The following is an 11,346-nucleotide window of genomic DNA, read 5'->3' as shown; positions in this document are numbered from 1 at the left end:
CTCCGCGCCCCGGCCTGCTCTGTCACCCCGGCCCGAGCAGCATCCGATTCTTTTTCTCGTTAACAGTGACCCAATGGCAAGCTCCCCAACACCCAGGGGACGACTCCTCCGAAGGTGCTAGAAAGAGGCAGAGAAGTCCGTTCTCCCTCAGAAGGCCGGTCTGCCCTGGGAACAGGCAGGAGGGCCGGAGGGGGGCAGCGCCTCGCCGTCGCCGCGGCCCTGCTCGCCTGAGCTGCCCTCTCAAGGTGGAGGGCCATTTCGTCCCCACCCCGTTCCCAAACGAGGCCTCGCGTTTTGACCACGAAAGGTCGACTCCAAAGACCGTGAGATGGGGGTTCAACATTGCCTGGACCTACGGGGCTGCCGGCTGTGAGAGCCTCCTTCCCCACCCCCATCCCTGGAGGTACATTGGTCAATTATGCTTTCTGCGCCCCAAACGCATACCAATTGCTTGGACACTTTGACATTTTAAGCATTTCAGTCTCATAAGATAACAACAGAGAACCCCAAAGAGGGTGTTCTTGTAGAATCTGGCGAATTGGAAGCAACAGCAGTTGGTGAGCTGGTGACGGGGAGGGAAGCCGCCATGGAAGGGAGGTTCATTTTTGCAATGCTAACATGCTTTTTCTTCTTTTTTGGAACCAGCAGGGATGGAATTACCATTTCATGTTCATGCCTTGCGTTGCAAAGCAAAGGAGAGGTCCAAAGCAGTAGTCGGTTGGAGGGGTCAGATTTGGGGGGTGCCAGTGTTGAGTGCCCTGGGCTCAGATCCCCTGCACAGGCCAAGGTAAACTCACGCTCTCCCCGGTCTGGACTAGGGGGTTTGAATTTTCTCAGCGAAGCGGCTCTTTCGTGGCCTGACTGAGGGTCTCGTCCCGGGGCGTCCGCAGGAGGAGGCGGGAGCCCAGGCGACACGCGAGCAGGCCACGTGGCTGTGCCCCGCTGAGGCTCTCAGCTTTGGTCCGGGGAAACCCAGGAATCTGCAGCGCCTGGGGCCTGGGGCCATGAAGGGCTCAGCCTGCTGGGGGAAGTGAGGGCAAGAGGCAACCCTCTCGTGGGGGGCGAAGGAGGCTGTGCTTTCTTGGGAGTGGCTTAGGCGGGAGCCCAGGCGACACGCGAGCAGGCCACGTGGCTGTGCCCCGCTGAGGCTCTCAGCTTTGGTCCGGGGAAACCCAGGAATCTGCAGCGCCTGGGGCCTGGGGCCATGAAGGGCTCAGCCTGCTGGGGGAAGTGAGGGCAAGAGGCAACCCTCTCGTGGGGGGCGAAGGAGGCTGTGCTTTCTTGGGAGTGGCCACTTACGGGGGTTTGTCTATCACCATTTTTACAAATATTCAGAAACAATGACCACAGCGTGCTCTCTGGCCTGCCTCCCGAGTCACTGCTTTACTTTAAAATCAGTGCCTGTCTGTAAATCAAATTCGACTTGACCTCCACTTAATAGTACTCAGGCATGTCTCCTTAAAACAAAAGGCACTCTGATAAGTCACCCTATGTTTGCATCTTCTGCCTGTAGGACTTTATCTCTTGGAAACAGAGATTCTGCCCTACTCTCTACCAAGTGTTCTTCCGTGCAAATCTGAATTGAGTATTCTCTGCAATTCTTATTTGAAAGTCGCTGCTGAAATCTTGAAAAATTTCTACCGTTTACTATCTTGGTTGTTTTTTTATTTTTTATTTAAGAGATCAATCTGAAATCTTAATTTTGTTTTATTTTTTCCCCTTTAGTTGAATTCTCAAAAATAAAGAGATCAAATATTTGGATGCTTTCCTTTGTGGCTGTGGGTAAGCAAGACAGGCAAGTGTGGGCAAAGTGTAAAGAAAACCATACCTGACCAAGGGGAATTGGTGTGGAGGTCCGGGAGCTGAAGATGGGGGCAGAGAAACCGGGCCCAAGACAGCGCAGCAGGCAGGGATCATTAGCCAGCCGGACTTGCAAAGTCATCAATCTCTAAGACTAGTTCTTAAACAAGTGAGCCCAGCCCTTCTCCAGGCACTAAACTTCCAGAGGACGAAGAGCTGAGGGCCATTACAGGGACCCTCAGGGCTGAAGCAAAGCTCTGGATGACAGAATTCTTAGAAGAGGGTTTAAAATGAATAACCTAACTAGAACCATCCCAGCACGAAATCTTCCTGACCCAGTCACAATGAATGACTTCAGTTCTGAGAAGAAATTTCTCTTGAACTCTTCCAAAGAGTGGAGTATGAAGATGAGACTGGTTTCTGGTTGTTCAAAGGTTACTTTTTGAGGAGAAGGGTGTAGCTTGTGGGATGAATTATCTCCCAGAATGTCTGGGGCTGGATACTCCCTAGTTTGCAAACTACAGTTTTCTGATGGGATTGTCCATCTCACTTTGCTCATTCATCTATAGCCATATCCTACCTAACATTATATCTAACAATTTTCTTAGCTACTCTTAGAGTAAAAGCGGGGTCCCTTTCTATGCGCTGAGGAGGCAAATGTTGCATACGTTGTAAACAATAATAACGATAACTTCAAAAATACTCAGTTTAACATATGAAAGCTAAGTTTTAAAAGCCTAATGTCAAAACGCTTAAAAAACAGTCTTTGAAATTTCCCTTTGAGCCTGAACTCAGCCTGACTTGAAGAATGTAAGTGAAGCGCTACCTTCTTTGGCAGTACAGTATTAATTGCAATTTAATCTTTTTTGCCTAGTTCTACAACTGAAAACAAAAAAAGTTTTCCTTTTGCACTGGATAATTCAAAATGAGCTTTGTTTTCAAACTGCAAACTTGGCATGTTTGCAGTCCTGCCTGAGGAATGTGTGCAGTGTTCAAGTTTTTAAGAAAACTGTTAGAAGTAACAGAGTTAGGAATCTCATACTGAGCATATGCAATAAGTATGTATGTAGCTATATCTTTAAAGTTTGAATATGCACTGGCATTCTCTTAACAACAGACACTTATAAATAATTTTAGAGAAGGAAAAGAAACACACATACACACTATGAATCTCTTAGCAAGCTGGTAAGTTTTGCTATATTGGGTCTTGCACAAAAGATAAGTAATTGAATCTGTGTCTACTCTTTCTCACCAATCTTTGGATGACCTACCACCTGCTTGTTGGCTTAGAGTTCTGTGCAATAATTTCTCCGAATTGCATGAATGAAGCACAGGATCATTCACACAGAAGGGTGCGCAAATTGGAAAAGGCTGCAGTGAGTGTTTGTTCAAAGGTTACTTTTTGAGCAGAAGGGTGTAGCTTGTGGGATGAATTATCTCTCAGAATGCCTGGGGCTGGATCCTCAAATGAGGCTGCACATAGATTCAGTCTGGTTTAAGTGAGAGGATTTATCAAAGGGCAATATAAAGTTTGTGTCAGCACAAGTGATTTTGATAACTTTGTGCAAGAACAGATTCGTTCTCTGTGACACAGGTAAGCTTAATGATGTTTGAACACCTTGCCCTAACTAAGGAGTCATTCTCTTTCTCTTTTACTGATAGGCTAATTCATGAATTTAACTGATTCTACCTTTCTCTTTCTGAATTTCTTAAAGAAAAAGAAACCAAAGTTAGAAGGAACTAAAATTTGAAGCTTGCAATCCAGAAATAAATTGAAAAAAATAAAGCACAAGAAATTGAGTTGCCAACACCTCAAATGAGCAAATCAGAATTTCAAATAAATATTCATTTTTCAAATATCTGGCATTGCATCACTCAAAATGAGGATGAGATAAGGAGACATAACTTGCCAGACTTGTAGGGAGAGAAGAATTAGAGTGTGGAAAAGTGTGGAGTTTTGAAAAACCTCCCCCCAAACTCTTTATTCCCTTAGTCTGTGCCCATCTTTGCTGCCAATTAACGATGAAATGCAGTCTCACTTTACTTATTTCAAAGAATTGTGGCAATAATTGAAGAAATAATGAAAGAAAGTCAGTTATTCATAGAGGTTTTTATCATGGCCACAATCTTCCTACATCATATGCATTTTTACCTCCTTTTTAATCATCTGATACTCCAGCAATTTAAATATAAATCAAATGATTTACATTCTGTGTTTTTCCAGTTAAATTTCCCTTTCTCATTACAACTTTCATCTCTCTTCACTTCAAGGAGTTTCCTTTTTTCTCTAATGGCTTTTACTGAAGTCTTAAATCCTGTATTCATCATTTGGGTTGATTCTTTCTTCAGAAAACATGTTGTTTTTGCTAGTGACCACAAGAGGACACAATTTCCCAGAGAACTTCGTTTAAAAAAAAGCTTGTGCAAGAGGAAAGCTAAAAACATAGCAAAAATACTACACAATCAACGAATGTCATTTTAGAGATGTCTAGTTGATTTATGTCACTTTTATTAATTTTTAAAAACAAACATGAGTTGGCATTCAAGCTATAGATTTTTTGGAAAAGTTAATATATATTTTTTATTGTAGAACATAAAAGAAAAGTATACATTAATGAAAATATACTAAAATACCATTTTAAGGGATAGTGTTTATTTTACATTAGCAGAATTTTGTACAAACTCTCACTGACCAGGAATTTTATTTTCTTAACTTTAGAGCCATGTTTGGCAATGTAAAACAGTTTTTAAAATATATATGATCATTCCAAAATGCCTTTGAAAGTTTAAATTTTTAGTTTGGGCATTTGGAATGCCTTTAATTTAAAAAAGGTTACATGGAAATTATGTTTTATGTTCTGTCAATTAATTTTAATTCACACGGTAGGTTAAGACCTAAAATTATGTTTCCAAACATATAGGAAAATAAGATATTTTAAAAATATTGACTCCCAATACTTTCCCAGAATTATTAACACAGAATCCTTTACTTAAGATTGTCTTCCTTTTTACTACTACCTCTCAAGAAAGGTTTCAGGGTCTCTGATTACTTTGTAAATTAAAGTAAATTAAAATGAATAATGTCTTGATATTTTTCTGGAAGAATTTTATAGTTCTGGTGGCGTGCCATGACTAACTGAGCTGGGGCATTTCGGGTTCAGTTGGAACCCAATGCTTTTGTTTTGCATTTGTGTCTTCTTGCAGATAAATTTCTCATCACTTTCTCTTATCTCTGCTGGAGGGACTGAGCAATGGACCAAAAGACCTGGGGGGGAAAAGAGGAAAAGACAAGAGAGAAAAAGTAAAAATAAGGAAGCAATGAAGAGAGAAAGAATCTGGAGAGAGGGTAAAAGATGGAGCTGGAGCAAGTGAGCAAAAGGGAGTTGATGGAGAAAAAGAGAATGAGGCTTGATATGCAGGAGGAATAAAAGGCTTAAATGACGTCAGAGAAATAATTGCACTTAGTGGGGAATAGAAAAGCACCAAAATTATTTGCCTCAGTTTCTGCTCAAAGAGATTTTTGTAAGTAGCTACCTGTTCCTTATTGTAGACATTTAGTTTTAAAAATCCATGTCACTGTCACCCAAGCCATAACAAAAGAGAAATAGGGGGAAGGGCCATGAAACTTTTAATTATCATTGATGTTCATCTAATAGGAATTCTCTGTCCGGAATTAGAGCAAAAATGGCAACATGTTGTCATTACTGGATCTCAAAATGGTGATGGGGAAGACATCTGGGGGAATACTGACACCATTACTTCTTGAAAAATGCTATGAACCATGATAGGACTTCTGAAATCTTGTGTGGTTGCTAAGACTCCTAGCTCATTAGTTATTTCCCACTTGACCTCCAGAATGGAGATCAAACTGGATGTTTTTCCCAGTAGTTAATCAGGATCAATGCCTTTGACCTCTCCACCCCAGATTCCTCGGGGAAAGACGTAGTGTAAGTGATGAGTCTTATTCTCACTCACCTCTACTCAAGACCTTGAGAGACTGTAGGTTCTGGTTCTGCCTAATGGTGCATCAGGAGATCTGAATTCTGGTTTCAAGGGGCACTAATTAATTGCAGCACATTTATTGATTTGTAGTTTAACAAATTTGTCAGGTTCTTTAATAATTGTAGGTGCTCTGAGTAAGAAGATTTGGTCTCTGACATCAAGGATGTTATGGTCTAATGGGAATTAAAACGTGCAAACAATTTTGTAACATGGAGAGCTAAATGCTGTCATAGATGTTTTCTCCCCCCCTCCCCCTTTTTTTAAATTTGATTTTATTGGGTGACATTGGTTCCTAATGCCATGTAAATTTCAAGAGTACAACTCAACAAAACATCATCTGCAAACTACATAGTAAGCCCGTCCTCCAAAGCAAAGTCTCTTTCCACCCCCATTTATCCTCTCTTTGCCCACCTCCACCGATCCCCAACCCCCTTTCCCTCTGGTTATGTAATAGATGTTTCTTTCTATATTTTTTTCCCTTAATCCTCCACCAAGGATATTTTCCTCATTAATTTTAGAGAGAGTGGAAGGGATGGAGCGGGAGAGAGAGAGAGAGAAACATCAATGTGAGAGAGACACATTGGTTGGTTGCCTCCAGCAAGGGCCCCAACCTGGGCAGGGGATCTAACCTGCAATCCAAGTACATGACCTTGACCTGGAGTCAAATCTGTGACCCCCTGGTCCTAGGGCCGATGCTCTAACCACTGAGAACACTGGCCAGGGTTGTAATAGATGTTTTTAAACAGTGCCAAGGAAGGAGAGTGGACCTGATCTGAGGTGCCAGGGTGCCTTTAGGTTTTGGGAAATCACCTCACTGAGGTGGTACCTTCCAGATAGACTGCCAGGAAACCTGTCCCAGAGAGAAACGCACAGAAAGGCCCACAGACCAAATGAAGATGCACATGTCACATGGTTTACTGAGTCGGTTTGAAACATACAGCAAGAAAGGGAAATAGATGAAGTAGATTAATATCCTAGGACGGGTTGCAAACAGGCAGGAAGGCCCATGCTACCCAGATCCTGGTGTACACAGATCCACAATGTTAATATCCTCTCTCTTGCTCTCCTACCCCACCCCTCCTTTCTTTCTATCCGTCAGCCCTCTTGATAATGGGGGAAGAGGTCCAAAGTGTACGGTGAGCAATGCTGGAGGGTGGCTGGAGCTGAAATGCACTTGCTCTGCCAGAGAGGCACAGAGCATATATGCTCTTTCACAGCAGGGCTTGACATTTAGCCTGCCGAGCAGCTATGTATTTTATCTTTCTCTCTTGGACAGAAGCCAGGTGGGCCAGATTGGATGTCACCAGTGGGGATCCTGCTTAAGCTCTCGTGAATACGGATGCCTCATGAATACTGGGTTCCCTGATTGCTGCATGACTATTTGATGCATACATAGTCTTTCTGTCCCTTCCTATTTACTGACGTCTAAGATGCCCCTCAGCTTACTTCATATTTCCAGGCTTGATGTCATCTCTCCTCCTTGTTTCTCTTCTTCTCTTTAGCAGAATCAGATATTCGTAAATCATACAGCAAGCATACATTACAGTTTTCCTGAAGTACACGTTGTTTCAGCTTTAGTCTTGAAGGATGGATAGGGGTGAACCAGGTGAGAAGTAGAAAGGGTAGGAGGAAAAGACATCGGGAGCGGCATGGGATGGGCAAAGGTGTGGAGACATGAGCATGCATGGTGGCCTTTTCAGAGACCTGTAAGGAGTGTTGGAAGGAGTGTGGAAACAGCCAGAAATGGTACAAAGTTCAGATCACAGTAACTTTGGGTGCGTGTGTGGCATGCTAAGGGATTTAGGTTTTATTCTAAATGCAATTGGAAAACGGAAGAATGTTAAGCAGGGAAAGTAAATGATCAGGTTTATATTTTAGAGCTATCAGTCTGTGGATAGACACAGTGTAAGGGATGGATTAGGCAGTTACGTGGTTAGATTTAGGGAGATCTTGTATCAACCCACAATATACCTAAGGTAAGTACATCAGTTGACTTATGAGAACTTATATCATTGCTGTAACCTGGGGATATGGACAGGATAATATAAAGTTGAGAGAAAGTGACTGGATTCAGGGAGATTTGGGGGCCTCAGTTCTTCAGCTGTAAAATGAAGTCAAAGGATAATTTTAAAAAGTTAAAAAATATGTAAACTTGAAGGATTTTTGAAATTATCTGGTCTGGCTAGTCAGTTTTGTACATGAAAATGTTTTCGCTATGACTGCGTATAACTAAGATTCAGCAATACCTGGAACCTGAAAGTATTTTCCTAAGTGATGAGAATGAGTTTCCTTCTAATTCTGGAAACAGTGTGTGGCCAACTGTGGGCCTAAACTTTGATGCCAAAAAATGAGTAAAATGGGCAGTAAAGTGCTTTGAAGGGGGACAGAAGAGGCTCCTTCCAAAACCCACCTTATCCCTCCCATAGTCATGCTTTAAATCTATCACTGGAAACTCATTAAGTTGGAGCCTGGCATTGTCCTCTCCAGGCTCCTTTTGTCGATGGCACAGTCCCCAAGGTGAGGTCACACATTAGGTCACTAACACCTTTGAGTGAATGAGATTATATGATGTTTTTCTCAGCACAGGAGGGGCTCAGGGTGGCCGAAGGACACTGGGACATACTGGAGAGGCCAGACGGAAAGGCAGGGAGAATTGTGAAGAAAGTAAAGGTGATGGTACTAGGGCCTTTGTGATTTCCCAAGTGTGGGCCTTGGGAAAGGTTGTGGCTCATGGCCTGCGGGGAGCTTCCCTACCTGGGATTCAGGGTGGCTGAAGATGGCCAGTTCTGTTGTTTGAATTCGGATCTGACAGGTAGAGCACAATGAGATACAAGGAAACCAGAGCGCACTGGCCTTCTCTCATCATCTCAATTTCTGTCAAGGTCTTAGAACCTTGACATGTGTCCATCAAATAAGGGATACTCTTGTATTTACTATCAGGTGTAAGTTAAAAGCAAATAATAAATCATTATCTGTTTGTTTAAACTATAATGGGTCTGTTTATATGTAGTTGTGTCTAAGATAGAAATATTTTCAGGGAACGTGAATTGTATATAATGACTGAAAAAAACAAATATATCCACTAGTGTGCATAAGCAACCTTAATGCAATTTTAGTCTCAGCCAAGTTTCTGGGGAGAAATCATTGTTAAGAAGGCCATAAAGAGAGAGAGAGAGAGACAAAGTTGTTAATTCTGAAGCATATCAGCAGGCTTGGAACATCTGAAGAGCAGATAATTACAAATGAATTATATTTAATTTATTTTTCAACTTGGCCATCCTCCAAAATAGACTCCACAGTCTGATATAATTATTAGGAAAAATAAACCCTACTTTTAGATTTATGTAACATTTATAGTCATTATTTTCATTATACTGATTCTTATATGAAAATTGGACACCCAGATATTTTATAGAATATAAAATCTTAAACAAGAGAGAGAGAGAGAATTTCATGGGAAGCTTCAGTAAGGCAGAAGGACTATCAGATTTTATATGTGAATACATCAGCAATAAAGCTGCAATCACCAGTGTGCCTTAGCTTGTTATTTCCATGAGTTAATAGGCATGGCAGAGGATGAGAGTATTGGAGTAATTCCACAGAGTGAAAGCAGAATGAAAATAGGAATCTAAGTAATTTCCCTAGATTAAATTAGATGATCATTTTACTTTAATTTCTTTAAAAAAATTAAAACATTACAATTGCAGAATTGGAGAAACTGCTTAGAAAAATCACTTCAGTAAAGTCATAGATGACTAGAGTTAGACTGTTTTAGAAGCCCAGAGCACTTCTTCCTTTCCTGGCAAGATAGGGTGGCCATAGAGAACAGTGTAGTGGATGACAGCCTGGATTCCGGATCCAGTTAGTGGAGTTTCAAATATGGCGAAACTTCTCACTGCCTGTGACCTTAGACATGTTACTCTTTCATCCTTCAAATGAAGGGGGGAGAATAATGTATCTCAGATGATGAAATCTATCTAATAAAGAGGGAATATGCTAATTGACCCTCATGCTGTCACAAAGATGGTGGTGCCCACAGCCAATAAGGAGGGAATATGCTAATTGACTGCCCCACCCTCAAAGATGGCAGCACCCACAGCCACAAGATGGCCATCAGGGGAGGGCCGTTGGGGGCGACTGGACCGGCAGGGGAGGGCAGTTGGGGGTGATCGGGCTGGCAGGAGAGCAGTTAGGCGTTGATCAGGCTGGCAGGGGAGTGGTTAGGGAGTGATCAGGCTGGCAGGCAGAAGCGGTTAAGGGCAATCAGGTAGGCAGGCAGGCGAGTGGTTGGGAGCTAGCAGTCCTGGATTCGGGCCTAAACCGAGGGGTCCCAGATTGGAGAGGATGCAGGCTGGGCTGAGGGACACCCTCCCCCAGTGCATAATTTCATGCACCGGGCCTCTAGTGAAGTCATAAGTGTTAACCACTTAAAATGGTGCCTTCTCATATTCAACTCTCCACTTGATACCTCAATATAGTTTTTCACAGAGAAGTTGAATTTATAATATAACTTGTTCCTTCCACTCCTGCAAGTCAGTAAATTATTTATATAATTGTTTTCTTTAATTTTTTTTTCAATTAGAGTTGACATTCAATATTATATCAGTTTCAGGTGTACAGCATAGTGGGTAGACATCTATATAATTTACAAAGGGATTGCCTCAATAAGTCTAGTGTTCTCTTGACATCATATATAGTTATTATACTATTCACTGTATTCCCTATGCAGTACTTTACAGTATCTACACAAGTTCATGAAGTATATGTTTCTCATTCTACTATGAGCTTCTTTGAAGTAAAAGATACTAACCGAACTAGAAAATTGTGTTGAGAAAAGAGTCAAGTCCAATAAATATTTGATAGATTTTTGTTAAAATGGTAATGAAAGTTAGAACAAGAACTGGATGCGTAACAGAGCAAGAACACTCAAATCAGACCTAGTCCAGTTTAAACATAAACCAAATCTACATTATTGCTACTTTTCACTCTCTCACTATGACAGTTATGTGCTTGGGTAGTTTAGAGCTACATGTGAGAATGACCACCAACATTTGATTTGGGAAAGTGGTGTCAGGAAATTGTTCACCTTCTTGGTTCATTTGTCAAACCCTCTCTTACAAAGGAGATATTTATAACTTCATTAAATTGTAATAAAATATATCTTTATCTTTTCTTTCTGTATAATTTCTGTTTAAAACATAATTTGTGTGCATTTTTATAGAAGGACAAAGTCTTAGAAAGAGGAGAAACTTTTTAATCCTCACCTGAGGATATTATTTCCATTGATTTTTAGAGAAAGTGGAAGGGAAGGAGGGGAGAAAGAGGTAGAGAGAGACATTGATACATTGATTGGTTGCCGGTTGGGGCCAGGGATCAAACAAACCTGCAACCCAGTGTGCCCTGGATGGGAAATTGAACCCATGACCCTTCCATGCTCAGGTGGACACACTAACTACTGAGATACACCAGCCAGGCAAGAGGAGAAACTTTTAATTTTTATTCAGAATGTAAAATCTAGTCCAAATAAATCAAACAGTGACAGTA

At 41.6% G+C, this 11,346-nt stretch overlaps 1 protein-coding gene across 1 annotated transcript in view; it reads right to left on the bottom strand.

The window, feature by feature from the left end:
• The window catches only part of TWIST1 (twist family bHLH transcription factor 1), a 1,732-nt gene extending 1,337 nt beyond the window's left edge, over nt 1-395 (bottom strand). The window contains exon 1 of the mRNA XM_014544614.1: nt 93-395. Coding sequence (XP_014400100.1) covers nt 93-395 — 303 coding nt within the window. The remainder of the gene's footprint in view (nt 1-92) is intronic.
• Between the last annotated feature and the right edge of the window lie 10,951 nt (nt 396-11,346).

The sequence above is a fragment of the Myotis brandtii genome, unplaced genomic scaffold (assembly GCF_000412655.1).
Source record: "Myotis brandtii unplaced genomic scaffold, ASM41265v1 scaffold374, whole genome shotgun sequence".
Classification (NCBI taxonomy): Eukaryota; Metazoa; Chordata; class Mammalia; order Chiroptera; family Vespertilionidae; genus Myotis; species Myotis brandtii.
Note: the sequence above shows the minus strand (reverse complement) of the source record. Positions and strands in the feature narration are given on the sequence as shown.